At 35.8% G+C, this 24,463-nt stretch overlaps 1 protein-coding gene across 3 annotated transcripts in view; it reads right to left on the reverse strand.

Annotated features, from left to right (window-relative positions):
- LOC150094500 (ecto-NOX disulfide-thiol exchanger 2) overlaps positions 1 to 24,463 on the reverse strand; it is a 294,098-nt gene that overhangs the window by 213,207 nt on the left and 56,428 nt on the right. For all 3 annotated transcript variants that reach the window (XM_090411781.1, XM_090411779.1, XM_090411780.1), the window contains exon 5: positions 22,035 to 22,282. In XM_090411781.1, the coding sequence (XP_090267907.1) occupies positions 22,035 to 22,282 (248 nt within the window). The remainder of the gene's footprint in view (positions 1 to 22,034; positions 22,283 to 24,463) is intronic.

Consider the following 24,463-nt stretch of genomic DNA (forward strand, 5'->3'; position numbering starts at 1 on the left):
TAGTGCACCTATATACATCTTAAAAATAAATGTTACAGATTTTAAAAATTTTCTATGTATACATTTTTTATGGCTAACTATTTTAAAAAATCATTCACCAGAATGAAATCATTTAGTTACCGATTTAAAACATATTACAAAGTTATTTGTAAGGACATACTACACTACTTCCATGTACACTATGTTACAAATTTTTACCGTCAAAATTTATGTAGTCTTCTATAGTATGCCCACAGATTCGAGACCCTTCGACACTTCTATGTATGTCACAAAAAGGAGAATCCATTCCGATAATAAGGTAATCAACCCTTCTTCTGGGATGAGTTGTTTATTATTACACGTCATAAAATTAACTTCTCTTTTATGATCATCGTAGTTAAATATTGCTTGTATAACAGTTGGAAAATTTTACCTATAAAAGCACGTGATTTCACGTGTTGGCGACCAATTCGTACGTCCTTCATTTCTTTCTCCCCGTCAGCATGAATCGACTATTCTTGGCAAGATGCTAAGCAGAGATCTACCAACTGTGGGCGAACGATACCAAGAATTGAAACATGCCATATAATGAATGTGTGAGTTCGCCTGCCAAGAAGCCATAAAATTCAACCAAGGGTAGAAACGTTTGTGTGAGTTGAGCCAGTCGGTAATGAGAAGTTCCATCGGAACAATAAACGACACCCTGTTGTGAATATGTTAAAACTAATAGTGAATGTTATGACAGTTTCAGATATTATGGAATTCGATTGAAGAGAATTTGCATTTTGACTCAACACTTGTCGGTTGCTTTTGTCTTTGGGTCGCGCGATCTTTTGTTAATACCGCACCAATCATATGCACATCTTTATAGCTGCTGTGTTGTGTAAAACAAAATTCAGCTTGTACGTATTGTAACAATTAACAAAAAAACTTGAATTATTTATAAGCCTATAAAAGGATATCACCTGTAAATCGTTAACATGCCAGCAAAATTCTCAGACATGCTACCTCTGGCACGAGTGCCATAGGTTTGCCATCTAGGGTTTACTGTATAAAGTGCTTATTGTTGAAAATTGTATTCATTTTCTGACAGGAAAGCGTATTTAAAATCATAAGTGTGTTATTCTCAAGCTGAGCAGTTTATTTTCTGGTGAGTTACATACATATGTAATGCTTTTTTTAATGTAAAAGTTTATTTTTATCGTAATGGCCACTAAAACTGCAAAGAAAGGGAAAAAAAAACAACATTGAAGAGGAAATTCATTTCTCTCGAAGAAAAAATTAAAATCTTGGATCAGTTGAAAATTGGAGAAAAACCAGGAGTTGTTGCAAGGACTCAGAATTTAAATGAATCAACAATTTGAACAATCAAACAAACTGAACATAAAATCCAAGAAAGTGTTATTGCTGGGTCAATGATAAGTGCAAAGCGCGTTGCTCGTGTTCGCAATATTCTAATGGAAAAAATGGAGAAATCTCTAATGATTTGGATAGAAGATTGCACTCAAAAGAAAATTCCTTTGGACGGACATCTTATTAAGCAAAAAGCTCTAAAAGTTTATAAACATTTAAAAGAACTCGATCAAGATTCTTCAGAAGAAATCTCTCAGCATGGATTTTTGTGCCAGTAAGGGTTGGTTAGAAAACTTTAAAAAGCGGTTTTCTTTGTCTTAAAATCCAGAGAGAATCAGCATCAGCAGATGTTGAAGCTGCCTGGAAATACCCAGCAGAACTTTTAAAAATCATTAAAGAAGGTGGTTACAGTGCAGACCAGGTGTTCAATGCAGATGAATCTGGGTTATATTGGAAAAAAATGCCAAAACGCACCTATATTTCGAAAAATGAAAGATCAACTCTGGATTCAAAGTTTCCAAAGATAGAGTTACTCTACTGTTTTGTAGTAATGCATCAGGTGATTACATGACAAAAACCAATGTTTATTAACCGATCTGCAAATACTCATGCGATGAAAGGACTCGACAAGTCCATCCTACTTGTTTATTGGTGGGCCAACAAAAAGGCATGGGTTACAGCTAGCATGCTTGAAAATTGGTTTTTCAAGTGTTCTGTACCCAATGTAGAAAGTTACACAAAGAAAAAGAATATGGACTTCAAAATTCTACTAATTTTAGATAATGCACCAGGCAACCCAACAAATTTAAGCCATCCGAATATTAAAATAACTTTTTTGCCACCTAATACTACTTCACTTATTCAACCACTCGACCAAGGAATAATATCAACATTTAAGTTATTTATATTCTTCGAACATTTCCATTAATTTTGGAAGAAATGGAATCTAATACAAACATGACACTGCCTCAAGCGTGGAAAGTTTTCAATATTGAATTGTGTAAAAATTATTTCTCTGTCCATTAAGGAATTACAACCCTCTAAGCTGAATGCATGCTGGAAAAAAATATGGCCTGAAGCCGTTCTAGAACAAAATTTCGTACCTCCAGTGGATGCCGAGCTACGTCATATAATAAACGTCGCAACACACATTTTTGGTGGAGAGGGCTTTTGCGATATGGTTGAAAACGAAATTAGTGAATTAATTGATGGAGAAACAGATTTAAATGAGGAATTGGTACAATTAATAGATAGCGTCAAACCAAATGGCGGGGAAAGTTCTGCCGAAGATTCTGATTGTGATGAATCCGTTAAAGATTTCAGTTTAAAGAAATTAGCAGAAGGATTGGACTTGGCAAGAAAGTTAGGAAGTAATTTTACGGATAATGATCCCCCAATGGAGCGCTTGGGAAAATTCATGAGACAATTGGATATTTGTTTAGTGCCATATTATGAACTTAATAAAAAATTGCAGCATAGTGGAAAGCAAAGTCTTATTACTGACCTCTTGATGACTAAACTAGCTAAAGTATGCAATGAGAATTATACAAATGATGTCCAAGAGATTTCAAGTGGTGACGACCTCCAGCCACTTAAAGAACATCTACGAAATGTTATTTCTGAAGACAGTGATGACGATTAAAATATGCACTTTATTTTATTGTGTCTAAAACATTTATGCATTATGTGCAATGAAATTTATGTACAATTTGTAATTTTTATAATTTTATACTATGTATTTCTCATAGTTTATGTTTTCTTAACTTACATAAATTACCTGAATTAAATAAAAATATTGTTTTTGTTGGATGGTTTATCGTTGTTTATATAATTAAAAAAAAAAAAACAGATTTCGGAACCTAACCCTACTTTTTCTATGTGATCTAAGTCTCGTATAATGCGGCATTTCTATGGAACCTAGCATCCGCGTTATACGAGGGTTACCTGTACTGATGAAGGTAATGACACATATGATTGATTCATCTTGTAAATAGAAGACATAAACTTACAGTATCGTTAAATACAGCACATTTCTGTAAATGTATTTTCACAATACAGTATACGACATATACAGCATACAAAATATGTTTTAATTGACTGTTTATGTTATCGGTAAGGCTTCCGGTCAATAGTAGACTTAGTAGTTAAGTTTTTGAAGAGTCAAAAGTTATATGTGGATTTTTGAACTGTGCAGTGGTCTGCGTCACTTATCCTTGCACTGTTCAAGGATCAACTGTATTTTTATGTCAGAAATATGCAAATGTATTACAATACTTGATGAAGCAGATGTAACAGATGGAAGAATACATAACACTCTGAAGGAAATGATTGTATGATTGGTTTTGATTTGATTGATTTTTTTATGGTGCAAAGACATCAAAGGTCATACTGCGCCAGGACACAGCAATACATATGGTAATTGGTTAGTAGGACAATTACAAACATCCATGCCCTTAGCGGGATTCAAACTCGCAGCCTCTTGGATGATTGTATGAACTGCATGCTTAAACAAAATACAAAGGAAGGTTACATGTTACTTTTTTTGTCATGAAATTAACGACTTACTTTAGTAGTAATATTTCTGTTCTTGTTTGCAATAAAACTGTACAATATGTCAAAGGCTATCTTAACACTGTCAACCTAAGGGGAGGGAAGGGGGGAAATGAGTGTCACAGTTGGTGTGAATAAGTCAGTTTCCTAACTGGGCAGAGACCATTGATCATTAGGTCTCTGTCCAATTAAAAAACTAATGCTTCACACCAGCTGTTTCAAACCCTGCAGTTAGGCTGACTAATGCAGGCTTCTGTTCATCACTTGTATCCTTGTCTCTTTGCAACTGGAAGTGATCAATTATAAAGTTGACTGACTGCTGAAGTGTTCAGGTTCTTTTTTTTATTTTAATGGTATACACTGCAAACTGAATATTAGCTTGTTATGAAGATTTCAGGTAAAAAGTGACATTTATTTAAATTACCATAATATTTCCAAATTTAAACATTAATTCTGGAATTTCATTTTTATAATTCCATGCATGAAATTCTGTAATTTCATTTTTGCAATTCCATGTGATTCTCTGTCATACATATCTCCCAATAACATTTGCATTTGTAGTCTTTCGTGTTATTATTTTGTATGCTTTATGTATGGTTCCTACCAATCCTTGTTGTTTAATATAAATTAAAGATACCAAGAAATTATATACTTGATTTAATCCTTTATCCAAGTGCAAGTAAACAAAGTTTGTGTCCTGAAGTATTTTCAGGACTGGGGCAACTCGTGGTAAAGGTGGTATGACTTCCATAACCAAGTGGAAAAACTTTCAACAACTTGTTGTTTAATGTTGTTCAATTAGACTCAATCAAGAGTGAAGCAGACACTTGGAAGGCTGAATTAATCCAAAAGATGAATATAAAGTTAGTGTCTTTCGCTGTAGCACAAGAGAAAATGTTGAAGATGATCAATGAATTAAAATCTCATCTTCACACAGGAGTTAGATAACAAGTCAGGACCATCACAATATAGAGAAACTACAATTTTCTGATAAACAGTAGGTCAAGTGCTATCAGTGCAATGAAGCTACATAGTTAAAATATTTTGTCCTATCATCATCATCATCATCATCAAATTCCTGCCATGTACCCTCACGGGGTGTACAGGATATGACAGTACTACATGAAAAAATTACATCATTACTAACTTCCTATCTACAATTTTCCTCCAAATCAGCCTGTTACTTGTCAAGACTCCAACATTATCAGATCTTATATTTCTATCGTCTAAGGCACTTTGTACAGTATCAATCCACCTATATCTTGGTCTTCCTCTGGGTCGTTTTCCTGCCAACCTGGCAGAGAACACTTGTTTTGCTAATCTTTCCTCTCCCATTCTATTTAAGTGACCATACCATCTGAGATTAGCTCTGCTAACGCATTCCTGGATGCTGACAATGTCAAGTTCTTTCCTAATATCCTCATTTTTAATATGATATTGCCATTGATGCCATCTGTTCACGCCTCTAATCTTTCTCAGGACTCTCATATCTGCGGTCTCTAGTCTTTGGTCAAGTGATTTACTTCTGACCCAGCTCTCAGATCCATAAGTTAAAATTGGTTTGAACACAGTCTTGTATACAGCTAATTTAGTGTTCTGACTAATTTCTTTCTTATTCCATATGAATTTATTCAATTGACTTCCCACGATACCAGTTTTGCTGATTCTGTTGTCTATTTCTATATTTAGTTTACCATCTTCAGTAAAAATTGTGCCTAAGTAGCTGAAATGTTTTACAGGTTCTCCATTCACAGCACAGTTGACATTTTCAATGATTCTGCCTATTTTCATTGTCTTTGTCTTTTTATTGCTGACCTTCATACCATATCTATTACAACAGCTATTCAATTTAGTCAGACAATCTTGCAGACTTGTAGCGGATTTATTTAGAAGTATAACATCATCCGCATAAAGCAAAGAACTGACATTAACATCTCCAATTTTGATATCAGGTTTAATACCACATTCCTTCATAATGTGATCCATATAGATAATGAATAACAGAGGGGATAATGTACATCCTTGTCTCACACCAGATTTAACATTAAACCATCTTCCTGTACTTCCTTCAATTCTAACTGCTGACTCACAACTCAAATAAAGACTAAGTATTGCTTGATATAATGCCCCATTGACACCATATAACTGCAGCGTATTGAATAGCTTCTCTCTTGGCACCTTGTCATATGCCTTTTCCAAATCGACAAAACTTAAATACAGATCTTTGTTATATTCCCATGCTTTCTCGACTATTTGTCGTAAAGTGAAGATCTGATCCTGACAGCCTCTATTTGGCCTGAATCCAGCTTGTTCTTCACCAAGCTTTTCTTCCACAATTCTTCTCAACCGTTTCTCAAGTATACTTGCATAGATCTTGCCAGGAACACTCAGTAGGGAAATACCTCTGTAATTCTCACATTCAGTTTTATTTCCCTTTTTATATATGGGTACTATGAGAGCTCTACTCCAATCATCGGGAATTCGTCCCTCTGTCCAGGCTTTCTGAACTATGCAGTGCAGCCACTGTAAGACTTTTATACCACCATACTTCAGCATTTCTGGTCGAATATCATCTACTCCTGCTGCCTTTCCACATTTCAAGCCTTTGATGGCTTTTTCTACTTCAAGTATGGATATGTATTCCTGACTGCATGCCTGGTCAGTGTTTTTTTATCACTGTGCTGTCATCACTGCTTGTTTCATTTAGCAGTTTTTCAAAGTAATTACTCCATACTTCAAGGATATCTTTTTCTCCTGTTTTCATTTCACCTTTATCATCTCTAATTCCTTTTACAGCACTCTTTCCTCCATTCCTAAGCTTCTTCAGTATAATCTTGTGTCCTAAACCAATATGGAGATAATGCCATCAACAATAACACAGTCAACAAGAATATTATTTCTTGTGTCTTCCCTTTATGTGAATTTGTGCACATCTTTAGATTGTTGTGTTGGAAAAAGGGCTGACTCACTATCCGTAAGCCAATTTGTTTCCGACCCAACACAGAGACAATGAAAACCTAAGGATATGGACATGCTTATACTTCCAGGAACAGGGCTAAGGGAGTACTGTATATATATATATATATATATATTCACTCAAAGGTATATCAACTCGACTGAGATTATTAACATTAAATAAGCTAAGTAAATCTGTGTTTAGAACTAACTAATATTGTCCTGGTAAAATAAGCAAAGGAAAACTGTGTTTCAGGACCAAAATTGTTGTTTTTAAATGTGCATAAGAGATCTATGTTTTAGAATCTTGTTAGAACAGTTCAGAGTTGGGGTGACCAATCGGCCATAGCAAAGTATATGACGTAGTCAACGAGAGAGGGTGCTTGCAAGGGTGATATAAGGCATGGCACGAGACTCAAACGCTCTCTTGTTTTCTGTTCCTGTGTTGCTGTCCAAGCCTGGATAGCTGAGGAAGCTTGTCGCCAGTGCCCGGCAACAATCTTCCGGTTGCTGTTGTGACCGAGTTGAATAAAGCTACCTATGGAATGAAGTCAGAATTTCAGTAAGGAGCCATTGGTGAACCACGCCAATGAAAAGCCAGCAAAGAGCAACCTTCAAAGAAAGCACAAGTAAGTCGCAGAGGCCATAGAAACACGTGGCTAGGGAATACGGAAGTCTTGCCATATCGGAAGTGAGAGCGTGGGGGAAGTCAAGGAAACCCCATAAAGAAAGACAAGGTGGTAATGTACAACCCTTTCATATATATTCTAGAATTGTAAACCAAAATAAAGAAAAGGAGCCAAGGCTTTGAGGAGCTCCATACATTATCTTACCTATAGTGCCTTAATGACTATTTGGACTAATTGTCTGTGTCGAGTAAGCCGGTGCCACTCCAAGCTTGTGCCGAGGAGGGAACCTAAATTTTGAACTGTTTATCAGGAAGAAGCTATTTGCTGTAGCGTTAGACATTAGCCTGATCTTCACCTAACTGTGGGGCATAGAGACTTTGCAGAATTGAAATTTGTTTCCCCATGTTAGAATATAAGTTAGAAAGAGTTTGATATGCCATGTATAAAGTTTATATCTAATTGTGCTTAGAAAATGAGCATTAAGTAACCCTGTACGGATAAGTCGAGTCTGAGCTTAATCATAAGACAGAGATATATCATTGAATTACTTAAGCATAAAGATTGAAATTTTGGATATGTTAATCTAAAGGGGGGGGGGAAGAGTTCAGACTCTCAATTTAGATCAAAGAAGGTAACTTAGCATTGATATTTTACTTAAAGTGTATCTTGAATGATTATACAAAAGTGTATCCATACTAGTGTTTTAATAAATGTATTCTTTTGTTCATGAGTTCTGTTCCTCTGAGACTGAGTTACCACTTATAAAAACTTTCGGACCTGTGTGAGTGAGGGAGGGGGAAACAACTCATGTAAGAAAGAGGGGAGGGAACCACGACTGCACATCACGTGATCCCTATGTTAATCAATGTTAACTATTTGAATATCAGAAATTAGTTGCCGGCTGGCGCAATCGTTCTTAAAATAAATTTGTCGGCAATGGTATCTCTGATACGTAAGTGAGACAAATAAAGCATAGAATTTAAGGAACGATAAGATAGAAGGTAAGAGAAATAACGTAAAACGAAAGAGGACACCAAGACATAACAAGATTGAACATGGCGTTGGTAATAACTAATCCATATCCAGAATAGACATCCAACAGTTGTTTACCATTATTAGTAGCTCTGCTCTTTTCTCCAAATTTTCCCAAAACATTTTTGGTGTTGGTAGTGATGATGGTAGTTGCAGTTGTGGATTGAGTGGTGGACATGGAGAGTTGTAGACCAAGTGCCCCTCCCTCGATGAGTCTCTGGACTCATCGAGGGAGGGGGGTTCAATACTATAGCTACTCATTCTTTTCTGTGATCATTATTTCTTGAAAATAACATCTTATATTTGCTATTTAGAAGAATTTCACCTGTTTTTGTCTTCTTTGTTTTGGGTAACACCATGCATAACACCTATTATGTCGACCTAATACATCGCTATTTCTTCTGTCAGTTCAGCTTCCTTTCCATTGATGTTTATTATGGTGATAGTATCAATCTTAATTTCTGTTGCTGTTGAGTTGTAATTGGTTGCAGTAGCTGAGAGTTCACTGTTCACACAGTGAACATGAAAACAGAAATGACCCTGTTTAACCATACATCCCCAGCTAAAATGAAATATTAATCATTTTATTTTGATATAAGGCAAGAATATAATCTGGTCAAATCCCATTGCCAGCCTATCCTTGTTCCTTTGGTGTCCAGGTAGTCACCTATTAATCCACCTATTAATTAATATACATCCCATTAGTCACCTACTAATGGGATGTACCACAAAAATGGTGAGGATTGTATATTAGGTCAGAAGTCCTGGTCAGTTCTTCACATTCCTTAAAAGGCTATGTGGAGGTCTCCTCCCAGCTATCTAGCTTTGACACTTAAGCAACCCTCTTTTAAATTTAGTGACAGCCAATTTATATAATAATAATAATAATAATAATAATAATAAGTAAAGGAAAAAAATATAGTCCTTTTTTATATATAAATATTTAACTAAAATGTAATAGTTGATTATTTTTGATTGATATTTCACCAGTAAAGCTTGCATAAAATATTGTATTGTACAGTTATTTGCATTATAGTTTATTGTATAGTTATTTGTTGAACTATCTGATTATGACATCTGAAATACCATCACCAAATTCATGATATGTATCCTCAAGGGGTATGCAGGGGGGTGCTTAAGGGTCAAAGCTGTATAACTGAGAGGAGACCTCCACATAGCCTTTAAAGGAATGCGGAGAACCGACCAGGGCTTCTGACCTAATGTCCAATCCTCACCTTCTCGTGGTGCACCCTGTTGGGTATCTACTTTGATACTGAACGAACGAGGATGGGCTGGCAATTTGGGATTTAGCCGACCAAATTGTATTCTTATTGGTTAAACCAAAATAAAAAAAATGATGGTACAACATGACAAAATTTCATGCCGGCTGGGGCGTCGCCCGGTTAAACAAGGCCCCCGTTGTTTTCGCCAGGGAACCAGGGCGAACAGCGAAAAGTCAGCTACTGGAACAAATCTGAAAACAAACCCCAACTCAACATCACCAGAGTTAAAGATCGGTACTATCAATGTAAGAAGCCTGAATAGCAAAGAAATGGAGCTAGCTGAGGAATTAGATAAGTACCAGATCGACATAATAGGGGTGACTGAAACAAAAAAGACCAAAACTGGTGAGATCTTTCTGAGCAATAAATACAAAATGTTATATTCAGGCAATAACAATCAAGGAAAAGAAGGAGTAGCCATAGTATTCAACACAAAATACGAGGCTAATCTTCTTGAATGGCAGTCAGTCTCAAGTAGAGTAATGTGGGCAAATATGAGAATGGGGAACTGGACAATGAGACTTATTTGTGCCTATGGTCCCACAGAAGGTTCTACTAAGGTAGAAGTGGAGGAATTTTTTGAGGCTTTAGAAAAAGCAACTGACACAATGAAAAAGGAAAAGTTGGTCCTTGTTGGGGATCTAAATAGTAGAGTAGGAAATGATTGTGAGACATACAAAAATATTTTGGGAAAATTTGGAGAAAAGAGCAAAGCTAATAATAATGGCAAATATCTGTTGGATTTCTGCTCAGGACATGGACTGGTTATTACTAACACCATGTTCCAACATAAAAATGTGCACAAATTCACATGGAGAGAAGAGGCTAGGAATAAGAAAAGTCTCATTGACTATGTTATTGTTGATAGTGATGTTTTCTCCCTGGTGCAGGACACCAGAGTGTACAGAGGATTTGAAATTGAAAGTGATCACTATTTAGTCTTGAGCAGGATAAAATTGAATTTCATATTGAAAAGAATAACATGTAAGAAAGTTTTAAAGCGAATAAAAGTTGAGCAGCTCTCAGATGTAAACTGTAGACTAAAATACAGAAATATTATTGAAAAGAAAATGAAAGAGTTTGAGAACAGGAATCAAACCTTGGAGATTCAGTGGCAAACTCTGAAGGAAACATTGATTGATTCTGCCAGAGAGGCATGTGGTGAGGTTGTGTGCAAAGATAAAAAAATCAGAACTCCCTGGTGGACACAGGAAGTTAAAGAGGCAGTGAAGGAAAAGAAGAAAGCATATCAAAAGTTCCTGGCAAATAAGTCAGCTTTTACTCTTACAGAATACAGAGACAAATGTAAGAAAGCTAAACAGTGTGTAAAACTAGCTAAACAAAAGTCATGGGAGGACTTTGGCAAGAATATAGAAAATAAATATCAAGAAGGTGGCAAAATATTCTGGAGTTTGTTGAAGAAGCTTAGGAATGGAGGAAAGCGTGCTGTAAAAGGAATTAGAGATGATAAAGGTGAAATGAAAACAGGAGAAAAAGATATCCTTGAAGTATGGAGTAATTACTTTGAAAAACTGCTAAATGAAACAAGCAGTGATGACAGCACAGTGATAAAAAACACTGACCAGGCATGCAGTCAGGAATACATATCCATACTTGAAGTAGAAAAAGCCATCAAAGGCTTGAAATGTGGAAAGGCAGCAGGAGTAGATGATATTCGACCAGAAATGCTGAAGTATGGTGGTATAAGAGTCTTACAGTGGCTGCACTGCATAGTTCAGAAAGCCTGGACAGAGGGACGAATTCCCGATGATTGGAGTAGAGCTCTCATAGTACCCATATATAAAAAGGGAAATAAAACTGAATGTGAGAATTACAGAGGTATTTCCCTACTGAGTGTTCCTGGCAAGATCTATGCAAGTATACTTGAGAAACGGTTGAGAAGAATTGTGGAAGAAAAGCTTGGTGAAGAACAAGCTGGATTCAGGCCAAATAGAGGCTGTCAGGATCAGATCTTCACTTTACGACAAATAGTCGAGAAAGCATGGGAATATAACAAAGATCTGTATTTAAGTTTTGTCGATTTGGAAAAGGCATATGACAAGGTGCCAAGAGAGAAGCTATTCAATACGCTGCAGTTATATGGTGTCAATGGGGCATTATATCAAGCAATACTTAGTCTTTATTTGAGTTGTGAGTCAGCAGTTAGAATTGAAGGAAGTACAGGAAGATGGTTTAATGTTAAATCTGGTGTGAGACAAGGATGTACATTATCCCCTCTGTTATTCATTATCTATATGGATCACATTATGAAGGAATGTGGTATTAAACCTGATATCAAAATTGGAGATGTTAATGTCAGCTCTTTGCTTTATGCGGATGATGTTATACTTCTAAATAAATCCGCTACAAGTCTGCAAGATTCTCTGACTAAATTGAATAGCTGTTGTAATAGATATGGTATGAAGGTCAGCAATAAAAAGACAAAGACAATGAAAATAGGCAGAATCATTGAAAATGTCAACTGTGTTGTGAATGGAGAACCTGTGGAACAAGTAAAACGTTTCAGCTACTTAGGCACAATTTTTACTGAAGATGGTAAACTAAATATAGAAATAGACAACAGAATCAGCAAAGCTGGTATCGTGGGAAGTCAATTGAATAAATTCATATGGAATAAGAAAGAAATTAGTCGGAACACTAAATTAGCTGTATACAAGACTGTGTTCAAACCAATTTTAACTTATGGATCAGAGAGCTGGGTCAGAAGTAAAACACTTGACCAAAGACTAGAGACCGCAGATATGAGAGTCCTGAGAAAGATTATAGGCGTGAACAGATGGCATCAATGGCAATATCATATTAAAAATGAGGATATTAGGAAAGAACTTGACATTGTCAGCATCCAGGAATGCGTTAGCAGAGCTAATCTCAGATGGTATGGTCACTTAAATAGAATGGGAGAGGAAAGATTAGCAAAACATGTGTTCTCTGCCAGGTTGGCAGGAAAACGACCCAGAGGAAGACCAAGATATAGGTGGATTGATACGGTACAAAGTGCCTTAGACGATAGAAATATAAGATCTGATAATGTTGGAGTCTTGACAAGTAACAGACTGATTTGGAGGAAAATTGTAGATAGGAAGTTAGTAATGATGTAATTTTTTCATGTAGTACTGTCATATCCTGTACACCCCTTGAGGGTACATGGCAGGAATTTGATGATGATGATGATGATAAAAAGCTTATATTATTATGATCTTCCTAATGACAATTTCCTCCAAATTAGTCTGTATCTTCTGTTAGGACTCCAATACTGTCAGATCTTATGTTTTTGTCTAATGCACTTCTAGCTACATCAAACCAAAAACATCTTGATCTTCATCTGGGTTTTTTTCCTCAACCACGTTTCAGTGATACTTCTTACACTGATGGAACTATCTGTAATTCTGTTAATGTTTTTAGCACTGATTCTTTTCATTGTTCATCCTGCTTCCCTAATAAATAAAATCAGCAGAGAGTATGTATTATGGAAAAATGCCACGACAGAGCAGGCATGTATGTCAGCGGGATGATGCTAACAAGCTAGGGTTTGAGATTGCATAAATATTGTATAAAGCTAAATCTACTCCTCTGAATATTTTTTCAACTGAATTACAAGCACTACAATGTTTAAGCTGAAATATAATATTATTATAATTAAGTCTCACAAAAGAAATGCAATGGTTCTGATAGATACCACTGACTATAAATGCAAACTTGATGTTCTACTGTGAGATAGATCTACTGATAGTATAATCCGAAGAGATCCTACGCAAAGCCATCTAACCAAATCAAACAAATTATTAGATCAAACACATTCCTTAGATGCTAATACTATTGAAAAGTTGTGGATTCATCATGCTCATCCACCACATATTTATGGTCTTCCTGACATGCACAATCTGGTTATCTATTACGTCCAATAGTTGATTTCAAAGGATCTCCTCCTTATTATTTGCAAAATATCTTTCAAGAATTCTATGAAGCTTCGCTGTAAAAACAACTCTTATAACAAAACAAGTTTCGACTTCAAAGGAAAAATAAAAGATCTCCATCTTCAAGAGTCTGAAATTATGGCTTCCTTTGATGTAGTTTCAGTGTTTACAAATATTCTACTTCAAGAAACTCTACAGTTTTTACAAGTAGATTTCCCTGATAACATCATTAGATCATTCAAATTTACTATAATTGCTGGTTATTTTACTTGGTATAATAAACTATTTCAAAAAATTGAGGGTACTGAGATGGGTGGTCCTATATTATCTGCTTTGGCTGATAATATAGGACCACTATATTATGAAGCATTTAGCGGATCGGATTTCTAACACCATTTCTCCTAGACCTCACATTTGGCTATGTATTATGGATGATATCTTCGCAATCTGGTCTCACTCTTAAACAGAACTACTACAATTTTTGGATTTGAACAATTATTGAACATGAATCTAACAACAGTCTCCCCTTTTCAGATACTTTAATATATCGTAACTTTGCCGGTAATATTGAATCTTCTGTTCACAGGAAGTCATCCTTTATTATTATTATTTTTTATTATTATTTCGTGACACCTCCAAGGAGTCCAATGAACTCATCAAGGGAGGGCACCTACTCTACCACTCAATTCACCCACTACATCGAATCAGAACTGCAATCATTATCTACGCCATCTACATCCTTTACAACAGTGGTTCTCAAACTTTTTACTTCTGAGCCCCACCCGATAAGAGAAAACACTGTCCACCCCACCCCCCCTTGCCAATTTTATTTATCAAAATAGAAGTCATACTAAGTTTGACGTTTTATTCAGTTTATTTTGTGTTTTCTACATACTATTTAACAGTTTTTGAAGCAAAATAATTAAAGTATCACAATATTAGTCCTACAATAAAAATTTGTTTTAACACTTGCAATTAACCAAAATATGTATTGAAATTAAACAATATTTAACTAACAAGTATTTAATAAGATAAAAAGCCAACGGCTATTTTATCTGGCAAAGTTAATTAAATTAAGGGGATAAAAATCCCTTATTATTTTACAGCCAGTATGTGAAACTCTGAGATCGAAAACTACGATCTAGGAGTTTCATGCCAAAGAACTATCGACGAATCCAAGCGTAAGTGAACACCTGGTAGTACAACACCAAGGCAACTAGAAGCAAAGGTGGAGCAAGCTCCCTCACTATCCTTGATATTTTCTCATAATGTAAAACACAGAGTTCTTCTAAGTTCTTTTCACTTAAACTCTGATATCATCCAGGTCTACCTACTCACTGATGAGACCTCAAAAAAGGTTGAAACTGGCCTGGGTAGTGACCTCTCCTCATAATGTAAGGCAGTATTACATCTCCTAGCAGCTGTATTTTACATTATAGAAAATATCAAGGATAGTGAGGGATCTTGCTCCACCTTTGCTTCGAGTTGCCTTGGTGTTGTACTACCAGGTGTTCACTTACGCTTGGATTCGCCGATAGTTCTTAGGCACGAAACTCCTAGATCGTAGTTTTCGATCTCAGAGTTTCACATACTGGCTGTAAAATAATAAGGGATTTTTATCCCTTTAATTTAACAAGTATTTAATTTTTCTCTGTAAAAATAATCAAATATTTAAACGTCAAAGTCCAATGTGATGGATGGGCCTGCTTTTCAGAACAAAGTTTATCAAAACATGGTGTAATATCAGAAATGGCCACTCTAAGTTCTTTAGCAATGTTTAGTCTTGAATGATACTTTGACTTCATAGCTGCCAAAGTAGAAAAGCCTTTCTCGCATAAATAAGTTGTTGCAAAAGGAATAAGGATCTTCAACGCTTTTTGGCTCAAAGTTGGGAATTCCTTGCCAATAAAACCTGTATCATCAAAAGTTTTTCTTTCTGTATTTTTATTTGTTGTTATTTTTAAAACTGATTTAGGGCAGTTTTAATTTTTATCTGTAGGAAAGTATGCCATGCCCGCTTTCAAGCTATTTGCGCCCCACAGTTTGAGAACCACTGCTTTACAGGCAGATGTAGATCCATGCATCTTCACATCATCGTCCTTCGCAAAAAAATAGGTATTATCAAAAGCCTTGTGCACCAAGCACACACAATTTGTTCCTCTGAGTCTCTTCTATTCGAAGAATCAAATGAAATAAAACTTACTCTATTACTTAATGTATACCTTAATACAGAAAATATATGCCAATTATCATCCCTCTCCCAGACTGCCATCTGATGTTAAAAGGATCTGAATGCCCTATCTTAAAGGAACATATGAGCAAATAGCAAGGATCCTTCGCAGATATATAGTTTGTATAGCACCTTCAAACCAGCCTGGAAGTTATCTTTCTTACCACTTATCGGAGATACATTATCACCTCTATCATTGAATGGTGTTCATCAAATACCCTATTCTTATCATCTTTGCAACTTTGGAGAGACTAGCTATTCTGCTACTACTGAAATCCAAGAACATCAAGTTTATATAAGATTTTTGGAATCTGAAGGTTCAAGGCTTCTTATCATGCCATCAACACTAGACACAGAGTTCATTGGAACCAAACAAAGATGCTGCAATGCAGTAGTTTAAAATTTGTCTATTTTTTTTAATTGTGTGAAGCCTCACACTAATGTCCTAATCTTAATCAGACAGACTATATGCTTAACTCTAAGTTTCAGGAACTGATTGATTTTAGTTGTTTATAATTTTAGTTGTTTATTTAAAATTAATTAATCAATTAATTATACATCTATACTTGAACATCTGAACTCTAATACTATTTCCTCCTAATGTACAGCTGTGACCGAGACAAGTGATAGTACATGCATACTGTATGACTCATTCTTGTGTTCGCAATTTAAATGTTGTAGCCAAGTCTTCTGCACTCTCTCTCTGAATGAAGTCAATGACATACTGAGCAAAATATATATAGAAGTAATAAATTCTATTTAGCTTTCTTTTACATGTGTGAAGCTGTTATTTAAATACTACATCTAACAGTCATGTCTCTATTAAATGTATAGTAACTTCTATATATATATATATTGTGTGTGTAAATTTTGCTGGTTCATGAATATTTGATTAAAGCTTATAAGGCAGAACACCAAAATAAGTTGATAACATTTATTTACTTAGTAACACAACATTACATCCCAATTGCAAAGATTTCTTCAGGTGTAAATATACAAACTAATAGACACAACAGTAAGGACTAACAAAGGTGACAACTGTGATACAGTTATATGAAAGAGACTGACATTATTATTTTAAAAATTATTTCTAACTGCTCAGAATGTTCTGAGTGTTTATGCATTTACATGAATGTTCATGACTAATGAAGGCTAGGATATTCAGATAAGTTAATACTTTGGTTAATATTTAAATGTTTAGGATCTAATGCTATTTCCAAAGATTCCCATATTTTTCGTTCTGTCATATCATAGTAATGGTGTAATAGTTCTCATTTATCCCATGAAACTTGAGATCTCATTTGAAAAGCATCTTTTGGGTCAGCTGAAAGAGAGCATATGTGATGACAAAACTGACGCTTCATTTCTATAGTATTCAATATCTCGAACGTGTTCTTCAATGTTTTGTTCAACTGATTTTTTCTCTCTGTCCATAGTAAGATGATCAGCAATCACACCATAGCCGATAAACACCCAGATGTTGAAGTGGGTTATATCAAGGTTTTGTGGATCTTAGTAGTGATCTCATATTGATAAAGGAGCCAAAGACTACTTTGATTTTATATTCCTTAAGTACACACACACACACACACACACATACAGTAGAATCCAGTTAATCCCCCCCCCCTCACTGTTCAGAGTTTGACAGACATCCAGCTGGAATTTCTGCCTACCAACATTACATCCTTGGTGCAGGCAATGAATACAGGAATCATAAAAAATTTGAAGATGCTATACTGCACAAAGGTGGTGAACCACATCCTAGAAGCGAATGAAAAAATATACTCATCTCTTCCACAACCAGGGAAGCGAGTTCAAAAGTTAACCTTCTCCAGTCATTACAATAAACTGTAATCTGCAGCACATTGCAGACAGCTGGCACTGAACTGTTTTTCTAATTGCAGTTTAAAGCATTCAGGCTGAAAGATACCTAAAAAACTTTTTTAGGTATTTTAGGTATATTAAATTCTTTATAGTTTTGGCTTTATAGCCCAAACTATAAAGAATTTGAAGGTATTAAACAATAATATTGAATGTTACAATGAAAATTGTTGAGGATGAAATTGTTCAAAACATTCTATCAAAACACCAAGACAAGTAATTAGAAATTGAAGAAAGTGATGAAGATGACACATTTGGATTTGAACAAACTACACAGGATGTCAGGAAATTTATTCATCAGTTATGATGATGCTTCATGCAGAAAGCATCATCATAACTGATCATGCAATGAAATCAATCCACTGCACTAAATGTCTGTGCTGATTCTGTGTGCACTCACAGTCAATCAAAAGAACATGGTAGGGTACACTGGATAAATTCTTTTAGCACTAACTATTATAAATATATATATATTTATAATAGTTGAGTGTGTGTATATAATAATAAAAAAATATATATATATACACACACACACACACTCAATTATTCACTCTCTCTCTTTCCATATATATATATATATATATATATATATATACACTCAATGGATAAAACATTAGTGATATCTACCTAATAAGTGTGTTGATCCTCTTCTAGCACGAATAGTAGCCTGTACTCTCCAAGGCATTGATTTCACCATTGACTCCAGCATCTGTCTGGTGCCGGAGGTAATTCCAGCCATGCCTGCTGCAGCATTGTCCACAACTGCACCGTAAACGCCAGTCAGGGAGACATGGTTCTGATGTCTCACTCTATGACATCCGAGAGGGATTCATTCAGATTTAATCCAGGAACCTTGGGGCCACTAGATGGTCCCACACTCAAATGAGTATTCCTCAAGCCATGTCTGGGTGGTTGCAGCCTGGTGGGGCAGCACATTGTCCTGCTGAAACAGACAATCAGCTACAGGATGTGCAAAGGCCATGAGAAAGTGTACAGACGATCAGCCAGCATGTTCTTATAGCTCATATTATAGTTCTTATAGTCTAAGGGACCTAATGTGTCACATGAGAAGGCTCCCCAAGCCATCACAGAGCTACCATGAACAGTCAACTTGGCACGACGGGGCCATGGCCTCATGCTGTCGACGCCACACCCGTACTCTCCCATCAGCTAGGACTGATAACGGGATTCATCACACAACACGACTCTGGTCCAATCTGCAGAAGTCTAGTTTTGATGGTCCCGACATCAGGCGAGGTGCAATGCCTGATGATGAGGACAACAGTGATACACGATTAGGGTGTCAGCTTCCATAGTCCAGTGTGCTGGGTATAGCATACTATTCGCTTTCTGATGCTGCTTGAAATATGAAATTGAACCTCTATGTTCAATTTCATATTATAAATGGATTCGTTGATCTGAGATTTATTAATCACAGATCAACTGTGTGATAAATCATTATAAGTGATTTGTTGATCTGTATGAGTCTGAACAGTCTACGTCAACCCTGGTCATCTTTAGCAGCGCTTCCCAAACTGTGGGCCACTGTCCCCTTGGGGGCCATTAGTTTTGCTGAGGGGGGGACCATGAAATAATGAAAACAAATTTAAAATGTTTTAAGACTAAGTGTGCCATGTCAAACATGTATGCAAGATGATAAAAATGTAATATTTGCATTTGATTTTTGCGATATTCACTGTATGTTTTTTATTGAATATAAATATAATAAATATTGTAATAATATATGTCTGTATTACGATTTTTTTTTCCGATGGGGTTGTGAAATATTTTAATTTTTCCAAGGGAGCTTTTACATCCATAAGTTTGGGAAGCACTGATCTATAGCATGTAGTCAGCCACCACTTGCTCGCTGGTATTATGTCTGTTGATCATATACCCGTAGAAGACAACTGTCCTTGAGAACTCTAGGGTTCTTGCCACTTGGGCAATAGAATGACCAATCTGTCTTGGTGTGATAACACATCCACGATCAAAGTTGCTAAGGTAGCCACATTTACCCATGCCTGTTGATTGCGATACAGTGTTGGGAAGCCCTAATGTCTGCCTATTTATCTTCTGCATTTGGTTGGGGTATACATTTCACGCTGTATAGGGGATGCCAGTGTCAATTTCCCATCACCCAAATCTCTAATGTTTTGTCCGTTGAGAGTGTGTGTGTGTGTATCACTGAGGTGCTTAAGGGTCAAAGCCATATAACTAGGAGAAGACCTCCACATAGCCTATCTATATGGATCACATTATGAAATCTGATATCAAAATTGGCAATGTTAATCTTAGCTCTTTGGTTTATGCAGATGATGTTATTCTTCTGAATGAATCCATTAGGTAATAAATTTGGCAATCAGCAATAAAAAGACAAAGACAATGAAAATAGGCAGAGACATTGAAAACATCAACCGTATCCTGAATGGTGAACCTATAGAACAATTAAACAACATTTTGACTATTTAGGCACAATTTTTAGTGAAGATGGTAATTAAATTAAGATGGTAAAAAAAAAAAATAATAACCTGTGGAAAGGGTGCAAAGAAGAATTACAAAGGTTATATCCAGATTATGGGGATAGACTGCAAGTATGTGGATTACAGGCTCTGGTAAACAGGAGAAAGATGAGTGATATGATAGAAGTCTATAAACTTTTGAATGGGTGTTATAGGATAGCATCTGATGAAATTTTTCATTATGTGGTGGCATCCATGGAAGTTAAGCTTGTTCACAGCCAAAAAAACGGGGTAAGAGCTAGGTTTTCGTCCCAGAGAGCAGTGAATGAGTGAGTGGTTATAGCCTCCCTCGTGAGTCCTCGATTCTCAGGAGGTCTCAGATAATAATAATAATAATAAATATGGAAATAAACAGCAGAATTAGTAAAGTTAGTAGGCAGGAAATCAGTTGAATAAATTTATAAGGAATAAGAAAGAAATTAGTCAAAACACTAAATTAGCGTTCAAACCAATTTTAAGTTATGGATCTGAGAGTTGGGTTGGATATAAAGCCATTGATCAAAGACTGAAGACCTCAGATATGAGAGTTCTGAGAAACATTGGTGGATGAACAGATGGCATCAATGGCAGTGTCACATTAAAAATGAGGATATCAAGAAAGAATTTGCCACTGTTAGCATTCAGGAAGGAATGCATTAGCAGAGCTAATCTCAGGTAATAAGGTAACTTAAAATGGGAGAGAAAAGATTAGCAAAACAATTGTTTGTAAGGTTGGCGGGAAAAAGACCCAGGAAGACCAAGATGCAGGTGGAGTGATACTATAAAAAGTACCTTAAAAGTCAGAAATATAAGATCTGATAATGTTAGAGTCTTGACAGATAACAAATTATTTGGAGGAAAATTGTTGATCGAAAGTTAGTAATGGTGTAATAACTTTTTCATGTAGTACTATCCTAATTATCCTGTACACCCCCATGAGGGTATATATCAGGAATTTAATGATGATGATCACATATTGTATAATTTATAATGTAGTTTCAGCCAATACAGGAAACAATTTTTCTTGGCTAGTTCTGTCTAGTTCATACATCATCCAGTGGATATCTAACAATATGGAAAATACAGGAAACATGGAGAATTCACCAGGTGACAGACTATGTGGATGACTTCTCTGTTATTTACAATAAATCCTTAAGTGCTATATCTTTCTCTGCTCCTTTTTTTTTTTTCAAGTAAGCACAAAGCAATTAAAAATTCTATTTCCATGACAGAGGCTCATCATCTCTGATTGAGTAAGATCTACAGTGTATATCTGAAAACGGCGCCACTCAAAATTTCACTACCTTTGTGCAAGGAATTTTATAGAAACTTTACTACTTTTAAACCTACATGTGCTTATCTCAGAAGTTTTACAAATAAGAAGTATCCAGTTTGAAATCATGGTTTTCTATAACAGGGTGGTCTCCATACTATAACTAGTCTATTAAAAAAAGATAAATATTACCTCTAAATGTAGCTACTTTATAATTACCATATGCACTTCAATGTTACTATGAATTCTAATGAACAGACAAATGAGAATAAAAGCTTTGACATATTACATATGTCGGTAAATTACGATTACCATACATTATAGGTAACATCTGCATGGCAAGAAAACATATTTTATCAGAATTTCAAAAAAGTTAATTCCAAAAATTTCATGAAAAAATAAAAAATTCAAGTAATGATATCAATCATCTTACCTGACCAAAGCTGGCCATATTCATCATTCCCATAAAATTTGGGTCTCCTGACATGCCCATATATGCCATTGGGTTCATTCCTGTTGGATTCAATGACCACTGAGCAGGATCTACAGTAGACAACATACCAGGATGTGAATTATGAGGAAGAAGTGGGAGTGACCGTGGACAGTTATTTGCAAGTGTTCGAGATGACGCAGCAGTAAACATAGAATATGGATGATTAAAAGCTATGTCTCGTCCTTCTCCTATTCAGCAAAAAGAAATGGAGTTTCTCAAATATAAATTATTTAGGATATAAAATTATAAAAGATATAAAATGTTCAAAACTTATTGTGCAGGTTCAAATTTAAAAATTTTAAATATATATATATATTATAAAATTTTAATGATTTCATCTATGAAGTCAAGTGAAGTCAAGGTGTGAGTAAGTTGATGTCAAGGCAACAACACAAAATAATGAATGTAATATCAAACTTAGTTCATGAAGTTAAATTCTGAATATAACTTTATTGAAATAATACTTCCTCTCATCAATGGTCTATCATTTATGGCCCAGCTGGGATTAACAATGCCCTTTGGTTGGAAAGACATGGGTTTGAATCCCATCTAGACTGTGAAAAGCCTTTATCAGGGCTTTTCAATTGAAGGTGCATTAGCCAATCTCATACAGAGGTAGCAGAGTTCGCATCCTGGAAACCTGGTATTTTTCATCCAGCAAAACAGGCAAATCAGCCATAATACATATACACACACACAAATTTACCAGCCATAATAAAAATTAACATCTATAATAAGCAAAGTTACTTGGCTATGAGACTCTAACATGCAAGAAAGATGTGATGGGATTAATATCAGTTAATTATAAAGCTCAATAACCAATCAAATGACTGTGATGGAGAAAAACACACTTCTTACATTTTGTATCCATGTTATTATTGTTATTACATTGCCTTCATGTTTAGGTTGATAGAAATATATATGAATGCCAATTTGGTGTTTTAATGCTGTGACAGAGCAGCTAATACTATATACATAATCTATTATCATTGATCAAGTGAAGGGGAATCTTATATGATTCATGTCCGAATATACCCATCACATTCAATCCGAATAGGATTGAATGTGATGGGTATAGTGTGTTCAGGAATGACAGGGAGAATAAAATGGGTGGGGAGAAGTATTGTTGATGACAGCTGGTGAGCTGCAGCCAAGGAAAATAGAAGTTGAATTGCAGGAAAGAAAAAAGAGCACATTTGAGGCCATTTGGTGTGAGATTGTGGCTAGCAGAACAAAATATACAATTGGGTGCTGCTATAGACCAAGTGATGGAAAAGATGGTGGAGATAGTATGCACAAGCAAATAGAAGAAATGAGTGGAAGCAGGGCAATAATTGTGGGAGATTTCAACTATGGTAGCATTGATTGGAGTGAGGAGAGGACACACGGGAGGAAGATATTGGATTTTATGCAGTTATTAAGGGATAACTATCTGCGACAGCATGTAATGGAAAATACTAGGGGTCAGAGAGGGCTTGACCTAGTAATTGCATCTGAGAATTTGGCTGTAACTAATATGACCACATTGCCATTAATTGGTGAGAGTGATCATAGGGTCTTTACTTGGGAGGTGGCTAAAGGTGTGGAATTAACAACTAAGACAGGGTACATGTGGAATTATCAGGCTGGTAAGTATAACAAGCTTAGGAGTTTGATTGGTTCAGTGCCATGGCATGTACAACTGCAAGGGCTAGAAGTTGATAGTGCATTGGAGGCGGTTAAGAAGTGTTCGCATGAAGCAATGGCTGACTGTATACCTAGAGTCCGAATAATAAATCAACTAGGGGTTAAATGGATGAATAACACCATTAAGCTTGAGCTGCAAAAAAAGAAACAACTATTGTGGGAATTTAAGGAGAAAGGTGACCGGCAGGCTCATGAACGGTATAAAGCGCAGGCCAGAAGGGTAACGAGTGTGGCAAGAAAAGCAAAAAAAGGATTACGAAAGAACATTGGCCATGCAGGCTAAAGAGAATACTAAACAGGTTTTTTGATATGTTGCAAGTAAAAGAAAAAATGTACATGGCAAAATGATTTTAAAGAATGCCGATGGTAGGGAGGTAACTGAATCAGTTGATATAGTTGAGTTACTGAGTGAGCACTTTGCAAGAATATATCATCCAGGTGGTGACATTGCAGAAATGAATGAACCAATAGGTTATACGGGAATTGTGGTGAATGAAATGGAGGTGAGTAGCCTATTGCAAAACCTCAATGTCAATACATCTGTGGGATTGGATGGTATACCAGCTCATGTCGTATGTGAAGCGGCTAAAAAATTGTCAGTACCCTTGACCATTTTGTTTAATTTGAGTCTTGGGTCTGGGTTAGTCCCGAGCGGGTGGAAGGAGGGGAAAATAGTTCCACTG

This window comes from Typopeltis vanoorti, chromosome 22, assembly GCF_054136105.1.
Source record: "Typopeltis vanoorti isolate ZY-2024b chromosome 22, IOZ_Tvanoo_1.0, whole genome shotgun sequence".
In the NCBI taxonomy this organism is placed as follows: domain Eukaryota; kingdom Metazoa; phylum Arthropoda; class Arachnida; order Uropygi; family Thelyphonidae; genus Typopeltis; species Typopeltis vanoorti.